The sequence below is a fragment of the Sebastes fasciatus genome, chromosome 9, assembly GCF_043250625.1.
Source record: "Sebastes fasciatus isolate fSebFas1 chromosome 9, fSebFas1.pri, whole genome shotgun sequence".
Taxonomy (NCBI): Eukaryota; Metazoa; Chordata; class Actinopteri; order Perciformes; family Sebastidae; genus Sebastes; species Sebastes fasciatus.
Genome location: NC_133803.1, coordinates 21,449,668 through 21,477,658, shown reverse-complemented (window position 1 = coordinate 21,477,658; position 27,991 = coordinate 21,449,668). Strand labels below are relative to the sequence as shown.

The window sequence follows — 27,991 nt, the reverse complement described above, 5'->3', positions numbered from 1 at the left end:
GCTGTTAGCTAGCTAACGTCAACTGCATAGCAACGGTCCGTTAAGAGTTTAACACAACATTTACAACATTTACAAAGTTACGAACAGACAACAGAGGGATATAGTTTATCTACCTTCAGGTGGAGTCGGTTGTTGGTTTAGAGACGCTGTGCTATCCACTGGGAGCCTCTACCGACTCCCTCGTGACGTGTTGGGAACCAGCAGAAGCGTCCGATAGCTTAGCACCCTCTGTCGGCTGCTCTCATACTCCACCAAACCGGTCAGGACTAGAAGGTAACCCGTAAATTCCGAAATCTGGCAACAGCTATCGCGAGATCTGCGACCAGACGACCTATTCTCTTTAACTATCTCGCGATAGTTCCGTGGTTCCAGGGTTACCTTCTAGACACGACCGAGAATACCCTCGCAGAAACCTCTGTATGTGAACTTGTGAATTTCTACAACCACTGTTTATTGTTATACTAATATTTTTAAATCTTAAATGAAGGCTTTAGAAGCAGACTCTATGGCATGCCAATGTTTTACCCTTGTTGTACAGCTGACTCCCAGAAAAGTTCATTTATTTTGTTCCCCCCATTTGTCTTTAGATAGTTCTCTTTTAATGCAAATTTCAGTACTTTTAGTGTTTGTGAAATGTATTTTATATCTCTATTTGTGTCTGTGTCTGCAACTTTGTGTTCTTGCTGCTGACCGTCTTGGCCAGGTCTCCCTTGGAAAAGAGGTTCTTAATCTCAATGGGACTAACCTGGTTAAATAAAAAAAAAAAATAATAAATAAAATAATATATATATATACATATATATATATATATATATATATTATGCACTCTAGCCCTAGGGGTCATCATCATATATGTTCAGTTCTTCATAAACTCTGAGGAGAGACTTTGCATGTTGTCCTTTAATTAGTCTTAAAGCACTGAGATGATTGTCCACAAGGTCCCTTTGGAAACGGAAAATAGGGGTTTAATTTTCCTCCATTTGGATGCATGGATGAACTATCAGATTGTTCAATATCAAGTCACTCTTAATGAACAATCTGTGTATTGTATATGTAGGCAAACCCTATGAATCTCCATTAAAGCAGCAGTGGGTAGAATTATATGGAGGACCACAAGCGTCACGTAAATAGTAATAGAGCATTTAATTGATTAATAACTAATTGTACAATAAAAATAGGCATTTATAAATTTGTTTACAAATTAATTTATCAATCTATGAATTAATGGACCAAATTACAAAGTCTTTCATTATTTGATATTTTAATGGATAATAAATATGAAAAGAATTTACAAATTAAATATTAATCCCTCAATAAATAGTTCAAATTAAAAAGGGATTTACAAAAACACCATAAAACGCTCAATAAGTACATCATTTAAATATACATTAATGAATTCATAAATAAATAATGGAATTTAAAATTCTATTTGAAAATGCAGTGTAAAAAGATAAATAAATAACTGGATTCACAAATTGAATTAAGAATACAGGTTTTAATCAGACATTTAAAAGGGCATCTTCTTTTCCCATTTGTATTAGCATCACCCTGCTGCTTTTACTAAAAGAATTAGCTATTGGATTTATTCGTCATTTAGCTTCAAGCTAGAGCAAATATGATTTAAAAAAAGTTGTTTTTACAAAACGGTCACTATATCCTGACAGTAGTGCATGAGACAGGTAATCTGAAAAAAATCCATCGGCATCTTCAAGATTTCACTGACCAGAGGAAAACAACCAATCAGAGCCGAGCTGGAGCCTGCCGTCTCTGAGCAGCTGTCAATCACTTGCAAACTCCGATCAAATGCTCAAACTAGGCAGCGCTGATCAAATATGAATCAATATTATTTTACTGTAATGCCTATTTCTCGCCTCAAATGTTTTCAGAAACATCTTGTAGTGTACTGTTTAGCTGTAGGTTTGTGATGTTGAGATAAATTGAGGAATTACCAAGCACCGCCCACCAGCTGAGCAAACTTTACAGCTAAACAGTACATAACAAGATGTTTCTGAAAACATTTGAGGCAAGAAATAGGCATTTATGTAACAATGTAACCTCTAAAAAACATTCAAATGAAACAATATTATATGAATCATTTTTTTTGTTATACTGTTTATAACTCACATCCACATTATGGCCATAATCTGTGGTCACAAGTCCAAAAGTTTGGGAACCACTGTTATAATAGACTAGTAAAGAAAGATGATGGAGCGAGCTGATGAAACCTCCATCCCCATTGTTTACTTCTGTCCCACACAATCACATAATTGCAGCAGTAGATGGCGCTGTCACACACGTTTTGACCTGCACATGAGGAAGACATAGTAGACTCCTGCACGAAATGTCTTTAAGAATATAATCCATACCCTATATTATTGGTCAATTGGTCTGGTTCATGTGCACTTCTTGGACAATGCATTTAATAATATGATACTCCGTGTTGGCTGCTTGCATGCCTGCCACTCATGAGGACTTGCATATCAAGCAGCATCCCTGGAGATGTCAGTGTTTTAGTGTCAAGTTGTTCTTCAGCATGCGGACACAGGCTGGAACACATCTTATCTGGTGCAAGGCCAGTGTATTTCACTATTAAATAAGTCTAACAACCTCAATTTATTCCAGTGTAAGGTTGAGGTCAAATTCTTAGCTATGAATTTATGTTTGATATAAACAAAAGTCCCCCATCTTGTGAGCACTTCCAGTTCAATGCTGTCAATAAATAAGAATGTGTGCTTGGGCAGCTTGCCTGGGTTGGAGAACAAAACTCATCTGAACTAATCCTACTGTAACTGTGGGATCAATGTGAACAGCTCTGCTGGAACTTGCTATTTTGTAGTATGTGAAGCCTAGTATCCCATATTTTACTGGAGCCCCTTAAACCGCCCATTTCACACGTCTAGACTGTAAATGTGACACATGATGCAACCTGATTTTGCTCTTTCATTTTTAAAAGCATTGCATTACAAAGGAATGGGTTTAGCGTTGTTCCAAATGGTCGGGCTGAAGTGAAAGTAGAGCCTTGTAAACGGATTATGGCACGAGGAGCCATGTTACAGCTGCCATGGATCTGCTGGTATCACTGCCCAGGTCTGGTGTACTGTAGGAGGGGCTTTGATTGATTAATTGTGTGTGTAGGCATTCCGACACCATGCCAGCTGCATGTCATGCACAATGGTGAGATTGTGGCTGGGGCTGCCCGAACGACAGCTGTCCAGGGCTGCCCCCTTGGAGCTCAGATACGTGTTTACAGACCATAGATGGACACACACTGACAAACAGGTTACAGTGTGCAGTAGATTCTAAAATAATAATAATAATTAAAATAATTATAATTAATAATAAATATTAATATATATAATATATATCATAATATTATTTTATTATTATTATTAAAAAGGAAAAATAGAGAAATAAAAATTTTAGGCAAAACATCAAAATGAATGGACCATGAGACATCATAAGCCAACCCTGCCATGAAAACAATATTTATTCCTCCCTCTCTCTTTTTTTTCTCTTCCTCCTTTTTCTTTCTCCAAAACACTCCCCTCTATTGCTCCTCTACATTAAACAAACACACACACACACACAAACACACACACACACACACTCACAGGAACCTTATACATCAGACTGCCCTGCACCGTCGCTAATACACATATCCCACACCACAAGACCAAACATGTGTTATTTGTCCCTGTTAGCTTTGCCCTGTCGCGTTAACCCAGTCATGTCACCCAATGTATTAAGTTTTGTCTTGTCTAACATCACGTGTCATGGTTTCTTGCTTCACTAAATTATATACAGTGTATACGGTATATATATATAATCACTCAAAAAGTGAAGCTTTGTAGTTTCTTGGTTTTGTATAATCACACGTCAGTTCAATAAAAAGACACAAGTCTTGTGTTCTTCATCTCGACCAGTTAGATGCAGACAAAAAAATCTTAAATGAGTTGCGACAGTCTGAACTGTAGACCCCAAAAGCTGTCTACTTAGCAGTCCTTTCTTGCACTATTACACAATTGCAGTTAGATGATGTTATTGTCTGGATGTGGACCCAAGAATTTCTGGAAATGGCTTGGGGAAGTTTATTTAAATGATCACATGTCTGGGACACAGGATGCTATTTGGGGTAATTGTTTTGTTTTGGAACTTGTATATGCAAACCTCATGTTGTATAATGATATGGGATATAATACACTAATATTATACTGAGGCACACACACCTTCTCCTAGTAGATTTTGTGCCTGGCCTCAGGCGATAATGTTGGAAATATTCTGCCTATTCACTAACCAGGAGAAAGAACTAGAGCTGGCTTGTTTGTTACACTTACAACCATTATTTAGTTATTCCAGTAGTTGCTATCCTAATAAACATTTGGAGATTTTTCTCTTGCCTCATCTCTCTTTACAGAGGTGATATTGTGTAAATAGTAGTTGCAAAAAAATTAGTTTCTCATCACATACCCAGTGAAAGTAATCTCTTGCAGTGACGCCCAGTCTGTTCGGCAAAAAAAAAAAATCGGGCCTGCCATCCCACCTGTCAGCACTCGCACAGATTGCGTCACCCATCTGACCCCGCTGAGCCACGCTTTGACACATTTGCTTAGTGGTGTGTTTTACACTTTATAGCCAACACATGTGGTGTCTGTCTGTTGTTATGCCCCGACTTAGAGAACAGGAGTTGCCCAACTGCAGCATAGCTCTGCGAGTCAACAACAACTGGTGAAACCAACTGTTGTTCTATATTCTCGGGCAAACCCAGTGATGGAAGAGCTCTGCAATGCTTTGTGGCAGAGAAAAAGCACAGCCTCTACTTAGAAATGGCTCATTTGGTTAACCTTTTTCTTTACCATGGCTCATAAAAATCCTGAGTGTGCTGTTATTATGAACAGTAAAAAAGCAACTCCATGCAAAATAAACCAATAAATGAAAAGAAAGGGAAAGAAATGTTTGCTGATGTTGACATGAAAACAACTGTAATAGCAATTGCAGCATTATTTTCACCTGTTTCCCTTTTATCTTTAAGAAGGCTTACTGTATGGAACTTCCCTGAAAATGTCTGTATCATGTTTTACACTATAATGGACATACTCTTGAGGTTCTTCCATAGTTTCCACTATGTATTTCAATTTCATAAGGTAAAGCAGAGTTGCTGGAAAGCACAGTGTTGTGGCAATTGCCTCAAAAATGGTAAAAATCTGAATATAAAATACCATTACGAAAAAGTGCATTTACTAGCTAAGATCAGTGCATTACTACATCATGCAGAGATATTCTCCGGATGTTTAACGTACTGATTTGACTTCCGCTATAGCTGGATTAGGTCAACAGCGTTAAGCGGTCCAGAATGATGTCATAGAGCATGATCTAACTCTGTGGCCAGATGATTGAATCATACATTTTCCTTTAATTTGGGGGTTATTAAACGAACAGAGCTCCTCTCTGTGTGTTTCTAAAGAAGACGCTTGGTATTTGCCTTAGGTCATTTTCTCACTTATGGTTCATTTGAATTAGGACTTAAATTAGTGCTTTGTAGCAGCTTTTTATTGGTTAGGCTATGTTTCCGATTAGCAATTAACCAACAGGCCGTACTCTATAAACAAATGTGGCCGTGCAGGGAGGCCGGTTATTGGACAAAGCTTCAAATCCTAAACAGATGAGTGATTTAATGGAGTATTATCATTTCCACTCTGGTCATAAATAACATGCAGAGATGCTCAGCGGTTAGGATTGATGAGAGAAGCTATAAACCCTTTTGACAGTTCTATACTTCACCTGTGACCTGTGTTTGCTAAACTCAATGATGTAATGTAAGTATATTTACTCAAGGACTGTACTTAAGTACAATGTTCAGGTACTTATACTTCCATTTTCAGCTACTTTATACTTCTACTCCACTACATCTCAGAGGGAAATGCACTTTTTACTGCACAACATTTATCTGACAGCTTTAGTTACAGATTTATATATTAATTAATAATCTAAATCAACTAATAAATTATGTTATATTATAGTATATTAAGCTGCCCAAGTATTTAAAATTCGCCACATCATAACCAGCTGAAATATGAATGTGACATTTACAGTAATGCATCAATAATTATAATATTTATTATTCTGAAATGGGCCATTTTGCATAATAATAAGTACTTTTACTTTTGATACTTTAAGCATACTTTGATTTTAATACTTTTACTCAAGTAATAATTTCTTGAATGCACAACTTTTACTTGTAACAGAGTATTTTTCCACTGTGGTATTGCTACTTTTACTTAAACCTGCAGTCATCATTTTGGCATCTTTGGGCAAAAATGTCATAATAACCTTTCAGCTTATTGTAATTCAAGTGTTCTGAGAGATAACTAGACTTCTGAGAGAGAGAGCATTCCTATTGGCATTATAGTAACATAATATTGATTCATATTTGATCAGCGCTGCCTAGTTTGACCGTTTGATCGGAGTACGCGATTGATTGACAGCTGCTCATAGACGGCAGGCTCCAGATCAGCTCTAATTGGTTGTTTTCCTCTGGTCTGTGAAATCTTGCAGATGCCGTTAGGAGCACCGGAGGACACAGAGGTACAAACATTTTTCAGATTACCTGTCTCATGCACTACTGTCAGGATATAGTGACCGTTTTATAAAAATAACTTTTTTTAATCACATTTGCTCCATTTCTACCCACTACAGCTTTAAGTAAAGGTTCTGAGTATACTTAAACAACTAGCTAAGGTTCATTAAAACTGCAGTTCTGTGGCTTGTTTTTCTCTTTGGAAGTTGTTGAGAGTACTCCCAGTAGACAGACCCAGGAGCAGTTTGTTTTTAGTGTTTGTGGTGATTTTTGTTTGTTTGTTTGTGGCTCTCTCGCGTCCACAAATAAACCAAATTAAGGGTAGGAAATGCTCCCCTTAAACCCATAATCTCACTGTGAGGCTAAAAAGGTTTGTTTTCCCTGCATGTTTGCCGTCTGCATCATTACACAACATTCAACAGTTCCATGCTGTTGGATTTTTGTGATATTGTGTTATTGACGCAGTTTAGCCTCTTTTTTTGTTTGCATGATAGTGATATTTATGTACAGTGGGATATAATAATTACCATTCCACAGGGTCTTTCAGACTGCAACCGGCAGCAACAAATATTTTCATCTGAACCACTTTAATTATGTGGCTCAATTTCTATTTTTGCCCAATGACCTCACCCCTCTTTCCCCCACACAGTTGGGACAGTTGCTTCGTAGATTGCACAGCACCTGTTCTAGACCCAATTGTTATCCCACGCCCTATCTTAAGACACCTGCTCCTATCATCCCCACATGATGCTTGAAAAGTAAAGTGACATACGTGGATGAACACATATTTAACCTGGAATGTGCAAAGCATTGTTTAGTCACTTGTTGTCTCTTTAGAGCAACAGTTTGGCCTAAAAAAATCATGTGCTTTCCACATGCCAGACTTGTGTGTGCAACAATCTAGAGACAGCAGTCTGGGTTATTCTACCACTGAATAGGACTTTGTGAGCACCAATACCCAGCCATGGGAACAGTTTCTGCTTTGTCACTGGTTCTGCAGTGAGGTAAAGGTTATTTAAAAGTAAAATGTCCATGAGTACTTTATGAAACCACAAAGTAAATGAGCCTCCAAGTTTTGTCTTTTGACTCAACTTTCCAAAATTATATAATGTCTGCTTAAAAATCCAATTTCCTTTTTTAGGTGTTGCAAATTGTCATTCCCACTCTGGAGGCAAATATCGTTCTAACGTTCGGTTCTATTTGTAAAAGTAAACCATATGTGTTAATGTGTTTGTCGTAGTGTCAGCTGCATTTTAGCATCAACAAGCCATGCATAGCTCAGACTGGTGTCAGCAATGAGCTCATCCATTCCACTAACAGGAGGTGACACGAGCGAGGCAAACAATAACGCAGAGCTTTCAGGTGGGTCCAGCTTGTTATGTAAAGCCCTGGAGGCCACCTTGTATGATAAAGCAGGGGAGAAAAAAAAATCCCATTGGCCTGTCCTGTATTGAATCCAGACTCTTCGAGGTGAAGCATAATGATGTCCTCATAGTGAGATAAAATGAGTGTCGACCCCATCGCTTTTCAGCAAGCTTTAAGAACATCTGTGAAAGCTTTTCCAAGTTGTCTGTGTACTTATTGGTATTTTCTTATTTACATCCAATTAGAAAATGTCAGAGAAGAATTACAACCAAAACATTGAACTAATCTGTAACGCTGTTCAGAAATGACTCAAGATGTACTTTGGCTTGCCTATATTTTTCCATTTGCCTGAAGCACTCAGATGAAACACTTTTCTTTTTCTTCTGCTGTTTCTTTTGTGAAGTCTCGAGGTACATCGTGATGATTACAGAGCAGATCCATCAAACGTCTGGACGTGTAAATGTTGAAATGTAAATATGCAGGTTCACCTCTTTCTTGATTCTATGTTTCTTCGTTCAAAATGTTTAACAAGCCTTTCCACTTGGCAACACTTGGTGATTCATATGTCAAGCACACAGGCAAGCAATATATACTGCAGGCAGGCTGCAGCACATGATTAAAGTTCCTGTATGTGATTAATAAATCACACCGCCGGGTCAACAGAGCTTCCAAATAAAGGCTTGAAGGCACCCAACCTGCCGCTGGAATGACATCAGAGGTCAAATGTTAAGCCTCCCTCTCAAGGTGATTGATACTGTTGGAGAGGGCAAAAATAAGGTACAGCTTTTTTCTGTTATTCAACCTTTGATATGGGAAAATTGCTTCCTTCTGCCGGAGCATGTGAACCTATGATGTCACATGATGGAGTGACCTCATCCCGCCTTTCAGCCTGACTGCCACCTGAGGGTGGCTTCAAATTGCACTCAAACAAAAGTACAATAAAGGCCTGTGTGACACAGTGTGTGTGTCTGCTGTGCTTCCCACACTGGAACACTGATCTGCAGCATCGAGGAGCTGCACTGCTTTCTAGACTCCATTTTAATTATAGACTTAAAAGGTACAGTGTGTAGGATTTTGCAGCATCTAGTGGTGTGGTTGCAGATTGCAACCAACTGAGGACCCCTCCACTCACTCTTACCTTTCCAAGAACGTGAGCCACCTATTGCAAAACTGTGGTAACACCGCTCAGAGGCCATCCTATCCTACCATAATAATTAGTATAATAGTTCACGTTACTGCAGTTTCACAGGCCTGTCAGAGAACTACAGTGGCTTTCAGGTAATGTAAAAACGTGAAAGACTCTTCCTAGAGCCACTGATTGGTTTGAGCAACATGGCGGACTCCATTAAGAGGACCGCTCCCTATGTAGATATGAAGAGCTAATTCTAAGCTAACGAAAACACAACAATTCTTATTTTAAGGTGATTATACACTAATGAAAACATAGTTATGGATATTATATTCCATTTCTGCTAATAGATCCTCCAAAATGTTACACACTGTTCCTTTAAATAACTGAGCTTTTAGTTAAATGCTAACGTCAGCATGCTCACAATGACATTGTGTGCTGATATTTAGCAGGTATAATGTTTACCATTTTAGTTTAGCGTGTAACCAACATTAAACACAGAGTACAGCTGAGGATGATGGTATAGTATTGGGTCATTTGGTAATAAGACAAAGTATTGAAAAATAAAGTTTTTGACCTAATGATAAAGCTAGATGAAAATTTAAGGCATCCCAAAGTTACTACAATTTACATGAATTTCTGCACCAAATTTCATGGCAATCTGTCCAATTGTTGTCATTTCACTACATACCCAAAATGTCAACCTCATGGTGTTACTATAGGAAAGGTCAGGGGATCACCAAAGTTGATAGGATTCACCCACTGAGGACCATGAATGTCTGTACAAAATTTCATGGCAATCCATCCAAGAGTTATTGAGATATATTGGTCTGGAACAAAGTAGTGGACAGACCGTCATTGCCATCCCTGGAAGCATGCCGCTAGCGTGGCTAAACATTAAATATATTCTTCAAATTCCAAACCGTTGCTAGTACAGCCAAGAAAAATCAGCTCACTGCCAGTGACCCTTATACTCGTTGAGAACAAACGATCCCACGGATGCCAATCTGTCATCGACTGGCCTCCAGTCCAGAAGCAGAAACACAAACTAACTGTGAAGTGGATACATTTGATCATCAACAAATTTCCTTGCTGACCTGTTCATTGACTTGCGTAACAAGCCTGAATGTTGACTTTAAATTATCAGCTGTTTTAAGAGCCAGTGAACGCCTCTTTTGATCTTTAACATTCTCCAAAATCTCGGCCTGATGTATTTTTCTAATGTCGTGGCCAATTGTTATGGTAGGACAAGAAACCCATTTAGGAGGTCAAAACAAAGGCCCTCTTTACTTGGAGCCAGGTCTGACTTCTGCCTTTATATTTGAACATATTTACTGGCATGATAACACCCTGATGCCAAAGTTGGAGGCTGAATAGAACAAATATTACAGGTTGCATGTGTTGCACCCTTAAAGACACATGACTCCGTCAATAAAATGTAAATTATAAAATATTTCTAGGTTGCAACACATGTTTACATGGAGGAATGAGGTCAGAGGTCACGATTTCAATGATGTCAGTGCAGCAGTTCCCTTTAAACAAGCCACCCTGCATTTGTTTTTTGGAACAAAGCCACTACAGTTTAAAAGATGAGAAATACAAAATGTGTCATCGTGGCAGACGGTTGAGATTCATTGTCTCTGCTTGCCTTTTTCTGCTGGGTGACAAACTTGGCACCCTGTCTCTCTGAACAATGAGTACTGACTGACTAAGATGTCAGTTTATTGCACATGATGTCATGGTTCTTTATGGTTGCGATAAGAGCGGGCATGTTCAGGAGAAACGTGTGAAACAGGACTCCCAGTACGAAGCACCGCAGGTGTGTGTGAGCGTCAGCTAATAAGCATGCAGCCTCATTAGGTCAAATAGCCTCAGGTGAGTGTCAAAACTATAGGCGCTACAATTATGTTAGTAATAAACCGTTGATTAAAGGGTCTGTAGTTGAAAAGCTTCAAGGCTGCAGCTTTATGTTTTTAAGTTAGTTATGTCAAAAACTATGCTGCGACCTGCTCTATACTCCAGCTGAATAGATTCGGGTGGGTGAAACTTCAAGAAATCCATGTGGACATCATGTAGTAAATGCTGAAAATGTGGCTTTCGTAATGTGTTTATATTTCCCGTTGTCCATAAACTGCAGCTGTCATGTTGCTCTGTTCAAGCACAAATCATTTCATTGTTAATGCTGTGTATTAGCTCCAGTGGCTGGAGTACAAAAGCCCACAGGCGAGCCATCTGAGAGAGGCTAGGTCATTGTCAAGATGTGGGTTCAGACTTGTGAGCTAAGAGCAAAGGAATTTAAAGCTATTTAGATCAACAGATAAGCATTAATACAAATGTATGACTTCACAATTTCACTGGCACCATGCCGTCACTGCCTTGAAGCTTGTGTATCTTGTGACCTGCTTGTAAAAACTTAAAAACAGGGTATCGGGCCACAGGACATTACATTTTGGTGGTGATCCAGGTCTGGCATCCAACATTAAACAATACAGTTTAAGACATAACTATAAAAGTAATAAGACTAAGTTTAAGTGCAAATTTAATTGATAGAGGATGTTTTTTGTGTAATGTTAAGCTGGAGAAGTGTCTAGTGTTGGGGTTAAATCTCTATGGGTGGCGTCTACTTACTACAAAGCTCAGGCCAAGCATGCCTGACAAAACACATGTGAAGTAAGTATTTTCATTTTTCTATTCCTTTCATATCAACCATTTTTAAAACTTCAAATCTTTTCTTTTTTGATCATGATCCAGAGCGAAAAACTCAATCTTATCTGCACTGAAACTTGACCAAGAGGCCGATCATGCCTTTGTGATGACATACACCGAGTGGAAAAGTACAGACCCCCTCTAGCTCCCATGCATATTCTCTCCTCCGCCACAGCTATCACCCTGCTTTCATGCGGGCTGCCTCGGTGACATCACCCCCTTGAACAAGTCTTCCAAGTCGTATTTACTGACTCTAATAAAATGGAAGATATCTAACAAGGGTGATCACCAACCAGACCCTGTGGTGAGGAAGCATCAGGATTTTATTATCATCTTGGGAGGCAATGATATCAGCCATCAGGCCAGAACCAGCTTGTCTTTAATCCTCAAAGATGCACATAAAGGAAGATGGCACAAATGAAGAGCTTTCAGATGAAGGCTGAGGTTTGCATGATTTGTAACGGATGTGGGCAGCACAGTTGAACATTACGCACAACAAGATGTGGATGAGCGCTGTGGGGAGGGAGGGGGGACTTCCAGGGTAAACAACATAAGGAAGGTGTTACAGTAGCCTAATCTGACTGGGTTGGTAGAGATGGGACACCTGGTTCAAATCTAATCAGATAGGGACTCTGTGAGCAAACAACTTTCCATCCTTTATAAATGTTTATGGGCTATGTGGAAAAAACAGGCGATACACACAAAGCAAAGTTGAAAGGAATAGTTTGATATTTTGGGAAATATGTTATTAGTGAGAGTTAGACGAGAAAATCGATACAACTCTCATCCAGTGCATTAAGTACTGAGCTTGAGCCAGGTGACGATTAGCTTAGATATATTTTATCACTTATTTTACTATATTTAATTTATATAATTTGATTATATTTTATCGTTATTTTATTAATCTAGTTTTTACTTGACACTGTTTTACTACTGTTATTATAGCTTTTTTTCATTTTTGCAAGTGAATGGTCTTTTACCTTCTCAGCCTCACTTGACTGGAACGCACCACCTGTTCAGGTACGTAGAGCTAAACCAAACAAGCATCCAAATTCACACCATTAATACAAGATCTGTAAGTTACTGCTGACATCTCAATCTATCCATGGGACCCATCCGTACCAATGAGCACACCAAATATAACAGAATATAACTTAATGCAGAACTATCTAACCTATGTTACATCTTAACAGAGCCCAGTCTCTCCCTGTTAAGAGGACATACAGAGGCAAAACTGTTTGCACTTTCCTTGATTGAGCTGCTGAGCAGCTGATCCACCCCAAAATCCCAGGCACAACAACAAAATTCTATAAACCCATAAAACAAACAAACTAAACAAGCTTTTGTCATTTATACACCTTAATTGATAATGTATCAAATAAACTGAAACATTGGACCGATATTAATAATCAAGCAGACACAAAAACACCGTTAATTTTGGGGAATAGGGCCTAGTGAAAAGGGAGCAAGGCAACCTTAATGTTTTGGTGTCAATGTTACACAGTCGGGTTAGAAAAGTTGTGTAATCATGATCATGGGGTAAATCAATGTTATGTATTTTTGATTACTTGCTTCAAGTTGTATTTTAGGTTAAGCTGAGGATTGCAGTATTCAGTGGACTGATTTGCCTTTACACAGCATGACTTGCATATATTTCTTTCCTGACAAATAATGATCCAACATTAAAAATAACCCACATTACCAAATGTTCCACTTGACCACAACCAATAACGTTTCAGCATGTGGTGGTGTCATAGTCACACAGTGTACCCGCTGCTCACATAAATCGCACACTTTTAGGGCCACTCACCCAGCAGCACTATGAGGAAATGGCATTTTAAAGTCAGCCAAACCCCTTGAACTCCACCCATCCAGCCTTCTGTGAACACCACCCAGCCTGCGCATGAATTTATCTCTGATTTCAAGCTGCAACACATTAAAACTCTTCCTTAGATGACTTCATCATGAAACCAGAGCTGTTTTAAAAGCATCATTAACCGTGTCGACTCCGGGGCTACCTCTGTCATATGGAGCCCTGCTGGGTGACTGTTGTCCCGGTGCTGCCTGTTTTAGCCCCAAACAACACAGTAACACTGGCAACTTTTAGAGCACATGAATGAATATATTTCTTTCATGTTTCCATTTCTAAATGTAATTCTACTACATGGGTTGATATTTTGGAATTCCAAAAGTTGTAAAATGAGGCATGCATTTAGTTCAGTTTCATTACACTGACTGGGTTTTGTTGCGAGTGGCTGAGCAGCTACTACTGCTAGCCATTCAACCAGGTGCTGGGGTCAAGTCAGAGGGCAGCTGAGTGAAGAGTGAGAGTTCCTTTTTTGGGGAAAGCTTTCACCAGTGGAAGCAGATTCTCCGCTCTGCAAATATTTTCTCTGCTGTCTGCTGCTCTCCTCAGTAATCCCTGCTCCCCTGACACACGCACGCCACCCCTGCCATTCCAATCAGTCAGCCCAACATGTGCTCTGTTGAACCCTTGCCACTATCACCATCAAGGAGTGGTAGGGGTCATCATCTGCTCTACTGTAATTTGCCCCCCCCCCCCCAACACTTGTCATGCCAGCAGCTCTGAGGTTTAAGGAGCAGAGCAACAGGGCTGGAACCTGTGTGACAACTGCTCCTCGCTGATCAGGGAAAGGCTCGGAGCTGAGGAAAGCATTCTCATTCCTGGACAGACAACGCTCATATGAGCCTCTGAAGCTTATCCTCTCCTCAGATTTGGATTTTTAAAAGCCTTTTTTTTGTCGGTTCCTCTGCACTGCAAGGTGGAAGTAAGGTGGAGGCAGTGTGGGTGTGTTAGTTTGTTTCAGCTGAGGATATTACCTCATAGAGGATAAGCTGTGATTGAGAGAAAGGTCCGACAGAGGTCTCTCCCTCTGACTCCATTACTCGCCTCTTATCTGGACAGATTTTCTGTTCGGGTTCAGAGGGGAAGTTTTGACAGCCAGGCTTTACAGCCCCCTCTCCACTCTGTCGCTCCTGACAGAGAGAAGGAGAGAGAGAGAGAGAGAGAGAGAGAGAGTGGTGACTTCATCTCCTCTCTTAACCAACCCTCCTCTTTCCCCCTCCTTTTTTTCATTTTTTTTTTTTTCGCACAGCACAGTCAGGCAGCATGCCAGCAGTTTTCATCTTACTGCGGTCCCTGGTTATCAGGCTCCTCAGTAGCAGACTGGCAGGCTCAGTGGCACAGTTCCTCAGGAGAACCCTCTCTACGGGCGCTGCCCACCTTGGCACGGCGCTGCGCCACGTCTGGGACCGCATTCGATCCCAGGAGTCCAAGGAAGCCGTCCTGGGCTGTGTGCTGTGCATTCTCAACATGCACAAGAAGGTGGAGACCTGAGCTCTCCCTCCACTTTCTGTTCCAACCCTCCACTTGCCTGCTAAAGAGAGACTGGACAGAACAGAACTGGTGAGTGAGGAGAGTGTACAAAGGGATGTGACAGACTTTTTTTCAATGCCCATTTGGACTTCAGCATATTTTGTTTTCTTATCTGGACACTGGCAATGTCTGAAAGCATTGTGAGGAAGGTCCAGCCCTTCACCATTGGGACCAGGCTGTCAGTCCCAGCTGTGCCAAAATGCCAGGAGTTTACACAGAGTTATCTGCAGAGCCAGAGTCTGGATAACTGCACTCTACAGCACAACCTGAACTCGCTCTACCTCAGTCGATCCCAGGTCTGCACACACGGCCCCTGTCTGGTCTCGCCCATCGTCAAGCAGGTAGCACCCCTGAAGCACAACCAGGAGGACATGGCAGCTGAAGACCACCTGAACCAGAACGTCGCCACTGCCTCCGCCGTCTCCAGGTCCATCAAGAAGATCACAATCTCTGGGAGTAAAGACAGATCAGAGGTGTCAGTGGGACCAGCACAGCTTTCAGTCACAGGGTCCACGTCTGAAAACAACAATAACAACAACAACGTAACCAGCACAGCAGATCCACATCTGCCCAGGATTGTGGGTGTGAGCTGTGAGAATAAGCCCAGTTCTCACTTCAAGGTACAGGACAGTTTATTAATGCATAAATAATAAATAATACAAAAAAATAATAAATATCACACAGAGGTGGGAGTTCTTTCAACATTGCAGTATAATTAAAAGGCAATTTCACTCAATAAAGACAACAATTTAGGCAGTTTATACATATTTTCAAAGATATGTGTAAAATGTTGTTTTAGTTGCATAAAGTTTATGTAACATTTAAACAGTTTTAACAAAAATACTGGTGATGTATCTTCACACAAAGAAATTAAACTTAAATTCAGCATGGAAAGTAGACATTGTGTACTATTTTACAACATACTGTACACATCTGAAGACCCCACAGGTCTCACTCTGTTACTTAGTCATTTAATTATTGGGGATTTTTAGAGATTTCGGTTTTAAACTTCTTCTTTATGACATATTTTTTGACAAATGTACCCCAACAGAATGTAAAATATTGTAGTTGTTGTTACCGAAAATTGATGGAGATATTTGTTTTAAGAAGTCTAACAAGAAGTCTAACTTTACCGTTAATGTTGTCTAAATTGTTGTTTTTGCCTGCCACAATGTCCGTCGTCCTCTCCAGCTTGTTCCACTCATTTAATGCTTATTTTGTCTCTTTATATTTTAGGTTTTACTCAGAAAAGACAGCAGTGATGAACTTCAGTCCCCGCAGGAACAAACCAGACTGAAACTGAACGGAGACAAATCTGTCCAACAGGTAACAGCTAAGATGCTGCTAGCTAACGTTAACTGTTAACTAACCTAACTGTTAACTGTGAACTAACCTAACTGTTAACTGTGAACTAACCTAACTGTTAACTGTTAACTGTGAACTAACCTAGCTGTTAACTGTTAACTGTGAACTAACCTAGCTGTTAACTGTTAACTGTTAACTGTGAACTAACCTAGCTGTTAACTGTTAACTGTGAACTAACCTAGCTGTTAACTGTTAACTGTTAACTGTGAACTAACCTAACTGTTAACTGTGAACTAACCTAGCTGTTAACTGTTAACTGTGAACTAACCTAGCTGTTAACTGTTAACTGTTAACTAACCTAACTGTTAACTGTTAACTAACCTAGCTGTTAACTGTTAACTGTTAACTAACCTAACTGTTAACTGTTAACTGTTAACTAACCTAGCTGTTAACTGTTAACTGTGAACTAACCTAACTGTTAACTGTTAACTGTGAACTAACCTAGCTGTTAACTGTAAACTGGTAACTAACCTAGCTGTTAACTGTGAACTAACCTAACTGTTAACTAACCTAGCTGTTAACTGTGAACTAACCTAACTGTTAACTGTTAACTAACCTAGCTGTTAACTGTTAACTGTTAACTAACCTAACTGTTAACTGTTAACTGTTAACTAACCTAGCTGTTAACTGTTAACTGTGAACTAACCTAACTGTTAACTGTTAACTGTGAACTAACCTAGCTGTTAACTGTTAACTGTTAACTGTGAACTAACCTAGCTGTTAACTGTTAACTGTTAACTGTGAACTAACCTAACTGTTAACTGTGAACTAACCTAGCTGTTAACTGTTAACTGTTAACTAACCTAACTGTTAACTGTTAACTGTTAACTAACCTAACTGTGAACTAACCTAACTGTTAACTGTGAACTAACCTAGCTGTTAACTGTAAACTGTTAACTAACCTAGCTGTTAACTGTGAACTAACCTAACTGTTAACTAACCTAGCTGTTAACTGTGAACTAACCTAACTGTTAACTGTGAACTAACCTAGCTGTTAACTGTTAACTAACCTAGCTGTTAACTGTTAACTAAACTAGCTGTTAACTGTGAACTAACCTAACTGTTAACTGTGAACTAACCTAGCTGTTAACTGTTAACTAACCTAGCTGTTAACTGTTAACTAACCTAGCTGTTAGCTGTAAACTGTTAACTAACCTAGCTGTTAGCTGCTAACTAACCTAGCTGTTAACTGTTAACTAACCTAGCTGTCAACTGTTAACTAACCTAGCTGTTAGCTGTAAACTGTTAACTAACCTGGCTGTTAACTGTTAACTAACCTAGCTGTTAACTGTTAACTAACCTAGCTGTTAACTGTTAACTAACCTAACTGTTAACTAACCTAGCTGTTAACTGTGAACTAACCTAACTGTTAACTGTGAACTAACCTAGCTGTTAACTGTTAACTAACCTAGCTGTTAACTGTTAACTAAACTAGCTGTTAACTGTGAACTAACCTAACTGTTAACTGTGAACTAACCTAGCTGTTAACTGTTAACTAACCTAGCTGTTAACTGTTAACTAACCTAGCTGTTAGCTGTAAACTGTTAACTAACCTAGCTGTTAGCTGCTAACTAACCTAGCTGTTAACTGTTAACTAACCTAGCTGTCAACTGTTAACTAACCTAGCTGTTAGCTGTAAACTGTTAACTAACCTAGCTGTTAACTGTTAACTAACCTAGCTGTTAACTGTTAACTAACCTAGCTGTTAACTGTTAACTAACCTAGCTGTTAGCTGTTAACTAACCTAGCTGTTAACTGTTAACTAACCTAGCTGTTAGCTGTTACCTAACCTAGCTGTTAACTGTTAACTAACCTAGCTGTTAGCTGTTAACTAACCTAGCTGTTAACTGTTAACTAACCTAGCTGTTAGCTGTTAACTAACCTAGCTGTTAACTGTTAACTAACCTAGCTGTTAGCTGTTAACTAACCTAGCTGTTAGCTGTTAACTAACCTAGCTGTTAACTGTTAACTAACCTAGCTGTTAACTGTTAACTAACCTAGCTGTTAGCTGTTAACTAACCTAGCTGTTAACTGTTAACTAACCTAGCTGTTAACTGTTAACTAACCTAGCTGTTAACTGTTAACTAACCTAACTGTTAACTGTGAACTAACCTAGCTGTTAACTGTTGACTAACCTAGCTGTTAACTGTAAACTGTTAACTAACCTAGCTGTTAACTGTAAACTGTTAACTAACCCAGCTGTTAACTGTTAACTAACATAGCTGTTAGCTGTTAACTAACCTAGCTGTTAACTGTTAACTTTTAACTGTTAACTAACCTAGCTGTTAGCTGTTAACTGTTAGCTGACCAAACTGCTAAATTGAAAATGATACGTTAAGTGCTAGGTTAAGTTAGCAGTTTGGTTAGCTAACAGTTAACAGCTAGGTTAGCTAGCAGTTAGCTGTTAACTGCTAGCTAACCTAACTGCTAAATTAAAATGACAAACTAACGTTAGCTAGCTTGAGAAAAAATTACTTAGTTTGTTTTTATCTCAGTAAATGGAAGTTAAATTGGAGAAGCCTATGAGTATCATATTTAATCTTAAATATTGTATCTGATATTGAGTGTTTTTTGGTTGATAATGGGGATATTTTTCACTACTTTATTCAGACTGTATTTGTTTGGCTGTGAGACAGTGGGGTCTTTATATAGCCAGCTGTGGAGTTGATGGATCTCTTGGAGTTTAGGAAGTGAAGTCATGTTGCTATGTTCAGCCAAACTTAACCAGTTTATTATATTATACATTTGGTGCAAAGTTACACAGAGGTGGAAAACCAGTTAAGTTATGGGAGCAATGTGTCTTTGAACGCCACACAAATAGCCTGTTGTGCCCCCTTGTTTAACTGTAATTTATTAAAGAAACAGTCTACGGGAGGGAAAAACAGTAAATGTATATTGTAGGATATTGTTTAAAGTCAATGGGCTGTTGGATTTGGCCTGTTTCTTGTTGAAGTCATCAGTGTGTGTGTTGTGGATGAAGTGCTCTGTTACAGCAGGGCTCACTGGAAAACATGAGGTCAGGGAAGATGTTAACAAAAGAAAAAGGCTCGCTGAAGTCCTCATTGAGGCTGCTTATAATAACACGCTGACACAGCCATGGCCTCATTTCCCCTTTTAGGACAAAAAAACTATAGCACTCATCTGAATCACCTTATTCTGTAACCACAACAATACTTTGCTTTTCCTCCTCTCATATATTATTCATGCAAAAGCCCCAAAAATGCTTATAATTGTGGTTCTTTTACCTGTTCAGGTATGAAAGAGTGAACATGATCTACAAAAGTCCTTTTAAAGGTGATATGTTTACATGTAAGGCTGACAGTAAAAAACATTCAGACATCCGAGGATCTGTCCGTTCCTGCTTCCTTCATGTGCCCAGATGTTTCCTGATTGGAGAGAAGCTGGAATGCTCGATTAGTGAGGTTGTGCCGGTCCAGTTTCATTTCATCTCATGTAGTGCTGACAGTAGGTTTTTGTTAAGAGGGACCTTGGGGTCACAGAAGTTTATAATGTCTCTGGATAGTAACAAAAAAAAAGGTGTACCAACATGAATGGACACTTACACATCCCCTCATTGAGAGCTGTACCTCCTTCTTAGAGGTTTTTATCAGCATCACCTGTTGTTCAGGTTTTATCTAATTAATGTTGCATGTATTCAACACTTTGTCGTCTGTTGTGTGCTCACAGATGTCAGTACCCGAATCGCAGAAGAAAGAGCCTCAGAGGAAAGAAAGTCATCTACACCCACAGAACGAAGCGTCGGCAGCTGTTGCGTCCCAGAGTGACTGCTTCACTCAGCGCAACTCGCTCTTCAACAAGGAAGCACTGCAGGTAAAATGTTGCATGCATACACAGCATCATCATCAACAGTTGGTCATGGTCCGTCAGCGGGTTTATCATATGCTGCATCAGTTTGAACTCATGAAAAGCTGCACTTTTCTTTTCTGTGTTCCCTCGTATAATTGGAAACTAATAAAATGTTCAAGGAGGGTTTACTTTTTCCACCCCACTTTTACCAGAATATGCAGATGGAGTTTTAAAATTAAACCACAGTAACTTATCTGTCATCTCCTCTGATGTAAAAATGCTAAATGAAAAGAAGATGGAGTGGGTTTACTGTAGCTCAAAAAAGTTGCGCTGTTGAGATGAAATCAGAATGGAAGCCGCCTGTCGCATGACCCTGCGAGGAGAACAAAATATGTACTGGTTCTTATTTTGTCCCGAGAACTGTATGAGCTGTGTTCGGCTGAGGAAAAGAGAGGGAGGGGAAACCGCCACAAGTGAAGCAATTATTTAGGGATGAGATCATTGTTTGGCTCCATCTCTTCACGCCTATGGCCCAGAGAGACTCGGCCAAGCAGCACAACTGGCTGTGTTATCTCATCGCTGCGTCCACCCCAGCGTACAAGGACATTTTTCTGCGAGTTCGGCTGAGGGACATTTTGTCCGGCAGTTGGCTTTTGTCATCAACCATCCAAGTGATAGGCTGTTTACTTCCAGCAATAAGAAATTCATTTTGAATGTGTCAGCTGAAGGATGATGTATGTGTATGTGTTGAGAACAGCTCTGTAGCACATCGTTAATGTTAACAAGCTAAGCAGCCCCTTTGCTCTGAAGTGGAGCCTTCGTTTCTGTTGCTTTTGGAGGAAACAGCCTTTTGTATTTTAACTTTATTTAAGTGTACTTAAAATAACCAGTTTTGGTACCTGGGGACCTGCTTGTTTAACAGGGATTTGGTTGACTGCTATCGCTGATGAATATGTGTTATTTCAGTATTACATCGCTGTGGAAGTGGAAGTGAGTTTTCCAGGGAGAGACTTTTTAAAGGCCCCTAATGTTTCAAGCTAGGAGAGCAAAGCAGGTCACCACATGGAGAAGCACAGCAGCGCCCGCTGAGGGCCATCTGTCTCCGAGGCTGCTCTGCAAAACATCTCGCCTTTCACCGTCTCATTTCCATGACAGAGAAAGTCGAGAAACGTCCACTCCCACTGTCTTCCCGGGGCCAAGTTGCATTACGAGAGGGGCTAGAAATGTGGCTTGTTGGTAAACATTTAATAACGTGCAAAGATGTGCACACTTTTCCAGTTAAAATGCTAAAATTGGGTTCCTTTGAAGTTTGTAGAAATGAAAAGCAGCCTGAAAAAGGGTGGTTTAAAATCACCAAACATGGAATTTATTTTAAAATCTGGTCTGTGTTGTCTGCGGCGATGTTTTCCTGTGTGGCCACAGATTTTTTCACAAAAGAATCAGAAGCAGCGATACAATCTGAACTGCATGCATTAACAGTCTATTCTTCGTGGCTAGACTAAGGCCTCACTGTACATTTTGATAAACAGACAATTGTTGTGGAGAGCGGACAGGAAAAAACAAGGGAATCATAGACTTCCTGTATGAGGTCATTATAATGCCATTGGAGGCAGTGAGAGGAGATAGGGGCAGGCCTGTTTTGTCAAGCTCTTTTCCTTCTGTTCAGCACAGAAATACCTCCGCTGCACCGGGGGGCCTTGTAAAGTTAATGACCTGCCTCTCTAAGGAGAAGTGACATCACATTTTAATCTTGAGCAAAGAGTTGTTTAGAGGCCGTGTCATGTGTGGTCTTGATGTTTTATTGATCCAAAAGAAGGGTTACTGTACTGTAGAGACTATTATTCATTGTCAGTAGTACTAAATTCCTTGGGAAATAATGCTTTGATCTCATGTTATAATGACTTACTTGTGTGCTTAACTGTTATTTGACATTCCACACAAATAGCAACACTGAAAAATAAAGTCTTGCAGATTTTATCAATTGTATGACTCACTCAGGATCAGGCTGAGAGGCGGAAGAACCGGAGTTGATTTATTAATCCATTCAATTATTGTGACTTCATTTGGGTGGGTCACTCACTTCCACACCGGGTTCTTTGCAGAAAACAAACACGTTGTACTTTCCAACACTTTCTGACTTTGGCCACCTGGTTTGCAGTTACTCACTCCATACAAATGTTGCCAGAAAAGGCAGCTCTGCAAGAAACAAAGCCTTATGCAATGGAGCCCAGGCACTCGCCAAGAGAAACTTCTGCTCTGCATAACATGACATTGGAGAACAAAGAGCTGTTCTTGATGTGTCTGAGGCTCCGTATTACTCTAAGGCAGGGAAGAAAACGTGGCCTGTGTGCTCTCCTCATGAGCAGAAATAAGACCGTTGACTACCGCTTTGTTTAGTGTGCTGTCACACAGCAGATATCTCACAACTAATAGGTTGTAGATGAGCCTCAGGTGTGAAAGCTCTAGATATACATTTCATAGAAAACACTGCAAAAGACATCTAATTCTGTCATGTTTCCATGAGTAATACTACAATACTACAAATATGACATTTCTACATAAAGACTTAAGCCAACCTCAGCCATGTTCTATTACATCAGGTCTCTCAAGCTGATACATCAGATTTCACTTTAAAATAAAAGGGCAATATCATCAAACAGCTGAATCAGGTCTATAAACAGACGTGAATGGTTTACTATGATGTGCACAAGCATATCTAAACATGTTTGTCTCGTTGTGATGAAGGCAGAGGCGTGGATCAAAGGCAAGCTGCAGGACCTGAAGGATGGATGCAATATTCAGCGCTGCCCCCTGCAGGACTGGGAGGAAGCTTCGCAGACGCTCCAGAGAGACCTCAAAGACTTCGAGAACACCCTGATTCAACTCAACCAGGTAACAACACGCGGCCGCACTCTCACTGACATATTACCAAGTTACCAGAGCGAGCACATCACAGCAACCCACATCCAAAATGAAATGTTTATCTTAACTTTTTAACAGGTAATGGGGATCTGAATGCAAACATTAATCACGGTCTTTGGTGCTAAAAGAGTCTGTCAGATCACGTAACACATAACATAATGGCCTCGTAGGCATTTCCAGTCAACCAGAGAGAAAAGCAGACCCTCAGCGTTCCAGACGGCTCTGTCAAGCCAGTTTATACTTTCTCCCTCAGGAGAAAATGTTTGGAAATGGTACATTGCTGATAATTAACCTCCCCTGACACTCAGACGGCTCAGGAAGGGCAGAGACAGAACCAAGGGGTCTATCCAAGAAATAAATGGCAGTTTTCCAACATCTGTGAAGCCGGCTGGCACATAAGCAATGATTCTAACAAAGTTGAGGTGTCAAATGTACTCGGCCACTGTTCTATGTCAGTCTGGCGGCTCCATCTGCGCTGCACCTAAAATGAACAGCGACTTTCTGTTTCAAAAGATGGGTGAGCAGTTGATCTGCAAGCTGAACCCCACCTCTGATCTGGTGAAGAAGCAGCTCGGCCAGCTCAGGGACCAGTGGCAGACCCTGAAACAGACGGCTGCAAATCAGACGAGGGCCCTGGGTGGAGCCAAGAACCTGCAGGAGTTCAACAAAAAAGTGGACAAGCTGGAGTCATGGATTAAAGAGAAAGTAAAAAAAAGACATTCCTCTCTTTCTCTGTTGTGTAGATGTGGATTCAATTGCAGATGTAGGGCTATTTTTACCCCTTTTGTCATGCTTTTCAGAGACAATTTTACCTAACTATTGAGTAAAAGCATTGCATTTTTTAATGATATTGGTTGTTTTTCAGGAATTTGTGCAGTTTGTGATTTAAATTTATTGCTGACTGCATGAAGCTAGCATTTTCTACTGATTCATTCATGTTCATGTTCTCATTTACAAATTTAACACTAATGCACCTTCATTTACATAAATTTCACAGACATTTCACTCTTTTTCATTTCTCACTTTCATAATTCTGATCTTGTTCACATCACCTTCCAAATTTCTTCACGCCCTTTTCCCATTTATGTTCTGACTGTAACAATTAAAACCAAAAGCAGTCAGCCCAGAGGCAGATAGGAGTGGACAGGAAGCTCTGATCAACAGTTGTCAAGATAATTGGCACAAAAACAGCACTTCCTAATACAGGAAATTAGCTCAGTATCCTGAAAACATCTCTTGTTTGTGTATATTCACCGGTGTAAAACATCTGCCTGTCATTATCAAAAAGCAATCTGCGTTTTAGGCCTGTGTTTATCTTTCTGTTCATGTCTGGCACAAGGGAACTGGTGATTGATAATGGACCAGTGGGAATGTAATGGAGGATGTTGCTTATGAAGTCTATAAAACATCCAGACTGCATTCTCCATCTAGTTCCTCTCATCCTTTCCTCCTGTGCATTAGTATCAAGTTCTCACCTAATGCTGAGGGCTGTTTCTGTTCAGCATCTTCCTTGGTAGCACGGGCAATGTGGTTTAATCCTGGTGCCTCTGAAAAGAAATAATGGTTGGGTTCCTAACAAATGGGGGCTATAAACACTTTGACTTTTATGTGTGCCAGCAGGAAGAGGAGCAGTCTCTGCTGAATGTCTTGGGGGAAAATGTTGACAAAATGCAGCTGACCAGGAGGATTTTAGATCTGAAACAGGTGAGTGTCGTAAAGGAGCAAGCAAAGGAGCTATTAATAATTAACAGAACATTGATTAAAACATGCTAAACAACATTCTTGAGGAAGAAATATACACATTCCCATATGTGAATAGTTTATAATACAATTCTGCAGAGGTTTCCCAGTCGTTTATCTATGGCTGACTGTAATTTGTCTCCCAGGGTGTATGGTAAAGACAGCTGAGGTCATAGTTGGATTGTGTTCTCCTGTTTCCCTGCAGGATGAGCAGCTATACAGAAACCTCCACGAGGAGATCAACCACTTGGCCCTAAAGCTGGAGAAACAAGGGAAGACAGATGGCAAAAACATCTCCAGCAAGAGGAAACACATCAATAAAATGTACACGTTGTCTCTTAACTTGAACTACCTATGCTGCATGAAATGCCTTCAATCTAGAGAGAAGGCTGACGTGTGTGTCATCTGTGTAGGTGGCTGAAGGTCCAGTCTCATCTGAAAAACTACCATGAAAATCTTCAGCTGGCACTGGAGGTGTCCTCGTTCTACCAGCAAGCCGATAATACGCTGTTTGCTATTAATAACATGGTACAATTCTCCTTGTTTCTTTTCATCTGAGATACAAGATTCATATTTCGCTCACATTTACTGATACGTATCTTCTCTTTCAGAGGACAAGCATATCTGCATCGAAAGAGCTGGACAGCTTCGGAGATAGAGAAATACGCGACATCGGCAGTCAAATCATGGTAGGAAACTCTTTTTTTATTTTTCACTTAAAGCAGCACTGCGTGATCAGATCGTGAAAGTGTGTTGCAGAAGCCTTCTCTACTTAACCTGCAGGCCTGTGTGTGGTAGATGCTAGACGTGAGCGTGTCCCAGGTGTCTAATCTCCATCCTGCCCTGGCTGCCGGCGTCACACGGAAGCAGAGCGAGGTGAAGGACTGCTGGGCGCTTCTTCAGAAGGTTTTCAGGTGAGACAGCAGGCCAAGGATACTGCCGACAACTTTGGTGGCCCCGTGAGTAAATGCACCATTTCACGCAGTAATTGGTCCTCCGCAGGTTTCCACTGAGCTGGAACTGTATTCTTCTGTTATTACTCTCAACATTTAAAGTCTTTTCCATTTGACGTTTGTGTAAAGATTTCTCTCTCTCGCTCTCTTGATTAGCTTTGTTGAATTTGGGTTTGAATCAGTGAAAAATTATAAGCAAAGTGAAGGACAGGTCTGTCTGGATGTCTGGAGACCAACTACCACACAAAGCATCACTCACCACCCACTGGTTTATTTCTAATATTCAGTTTTCTGCACTGCTTTGGACTTTGACCATGTGTTTGATTACTGAACTAGATGAATAATGTCTTGGCTCACTGAGTCAGCTGGCAACACGGTGTGTTCTCTTCTCACTATTAAAATCCTGCCGTCACCTTGAATAGTCTGCTGAATCTGAGATATAACACGTTTACAAGAATATTTTGTAATGTTTATGGCATTTGTAAAACAAATTTATTGTTACTTTAATAGCCTTCAGTAAGAGTCCAGACTTTTACATCATTAGACTTTTTTAGAACCAATATCTACTTAATGAGTACACATTTAAATGCTGTGGTGATGTGGGAACCGAGCTACACTGTGGTCCACACTGAACTGCTGACATTGGTTGCAACCTTTCAGCATGCATAGAGAAACTTCTTTGGATTAATGTCCAAAATATAAAGGGTCATTTTATGGGAAGCGAATCTGTACATTTTAGATTTTTCTGATGTTTCTTGTATAAAAGCAGGAACTTTGAGGTGATGGTGTTGTTAGAGAAAAGGTCATCAAACTTAAAAAAAAATTCTGAAAGTGCTGTATAAATGAAATGTATTATTATTATTATTATTATTATTAAAATCACTTGGATCCATCCGCTGGGGAACATGAATATTTATGCAAAATTTAATTTCAATCTGGCCAGTTTACATGTTATCTTGTACTGGATCAAAATGTTGGACTGGCCATTGGATAACATTGCAATCCTTATACTCTACCTGGGCGAAAAAGATTTCCATTTTCATAATAATAAATAGAGTCAGGAGTAACCCAAGTCCACAGTTCTGACATCCATCTCCAACATCTCCTGCTTTCCAAATGTTTCTCAGGCTGAGAGCCTCTCAGCTATCTTTAGATCCAAATATGACATCATCTCGTCTGTCTTATCAGCTGCGTTTCATAGCTATTTAAACCAAATAACACAAACACTGGTTGAAAACGTAACAACAGAGCCATAATTGGAGTTCACAGCGGGGCCTCTGAGGCTCTGCTGTCAGCACTACAGTAACCTCCTGCTCTGCTCCTCCTGCAGGAGTGACAGGACCACACTCTCTCCCACTGGCTCCGCTTTCACCAGGGAAGATGCTGACCCCCTGACACCGGCCCGAGAACCCCAGTGCAACGTGGGAACGGAGACGCAAAGGATCATGGGAAAGGAGGTGAAGGAGGAGCAGAATCGTCTGAAAGGCTGCGTGGTAAGTAGCTTCGGCATTTCATTCTATTACTGGAGAAACCGTGCTGTGGCTCTCTACTAGGAGAGAACAGCGCCATCAGCCTCTTCCAGTCCTACGACATCTGTGGCTACAGAAAGTGACGCACTTTGTCCTTTGGTTTGGAAAATGCCTGATTTACGATTTAAGCAGTTTTTTTCCTAAATAACAGTGCTTTTGGAGTCTGTCAGATGTGCTGTAGAGCAGTTGCTTCCAACATACTGTTGGTTTTCCATCCTACCAGCTAGTTAGTTATGCTTAATAACACCATCTGATGAGTTGTGGCTTTAAAACCCACACACCAGTGAATAGAGCAATATGTAACCAATCAGTCTTCTCTATCTCCTGACTATAACCCCAGTCTGTAAATGTTATGAACATTGCCCTGTAGGAGTCACAGGAAAGAGCTTTTAGAGGTGTTATTTACCCTGGCACAAGAATTCCACAAGTTTTCCATGAAAAATGTCAAGCCGTGACTGTACAACATGGCTGAACGGTGGGCCAGAGCAAATAAGCCTTCCCCTC

At 40.2% G+C, this 27,991-nt stretch overlaps 2 protein-coding genes and 1 long non-coding RNA gene across 11 annotated transcripts in view; 1 reads left to right on the top strand and 2 right to left on the bottom strand.

The window, feature by feature from the left end:
• Positions 1-262, bottom strand: part of klhdc3 (kelch domain containing 3) — a 31,558-nt gene extending 31,296 nt beyond the window's left edge. Inside the window, exon 1 of the mRNA XM_074646638.1 lies at positions 114-262. The gene's annotated coding sequence lies outside the window, so the exon portion shown is untranslated. The remainder of the gene's footprint in view (positions 1-113) is intronic.
• A 14,073-nt stretch (positions 263-14,335) lies between these two features.
• Positions 14,336-16,447, bottom strand: LOC141774203 (uncharacterized). The gene is made up of 3 exons (XR_012595265.1): positions 16,305-16,447; positions 15,453-15,621; positions 14,336-15,183 (listed from the first exon to the last, which is right to left on the bottom strand). It is a non-coding gene; the product is annotated as an uncharacterized LOC141774203 (long non-coding RNA).
• mymx (myomixer) overlaps positions 15,134-27,991 on the top strand; it is a 31,998-nt gene continuing 19,140 nt past the window's right edge. For 3 of the 9 annotated variants that reach the window (XM_074646628.1, XM_074646629.1, XM_074646626.1), the window contains exons 1-11: positions 15,135-15,791; positions 16,408-16,497; positions 20,224-20,367; positions 23,089-23,235; positions 23,779-23,970; positions 24,883-24,969; positions 25,211-25,329; positions 25,419-25,533; positions 25,617-25,694; positions 25,804-25,919; positions 27,289-27,451. In XM_074646628.1, the coding sequence (XP_074502729.1) occupies positions 15,297-15,791; positions 16,408-16,497; positions 20,224-20,367; positions 23,089-23,235; positions 23,779-23,970; positions 24,883-24,969; positions 25,211-25,329; positions 25,419-25,533; positions 25,617-25,694; positions 25,804-25,919; positions 27,289-27,451 (1,746 nt within the window). In that variant the 5' untranslated portion in view covers positions 15,135-15,296. Of the gene's footprint in view, positions 15,792-16,407; positions 16,498-20,223; positions 20,368-23,088; positions 23,236-23,778; positions 23,971-24,882; positions 24,970-25,210; positions 25,330-25,418; positions 25,534-25,616; positions 25,695-25,803; positions 25,920-27,288; positions 27,452-27,991 lie in introns of all 9 variants that reach the window. The other 6 variants (XM_074646635.1, XM_074646633.1, XM_074646630.1 and 3 more) reach the window with 5 other exon arrangements.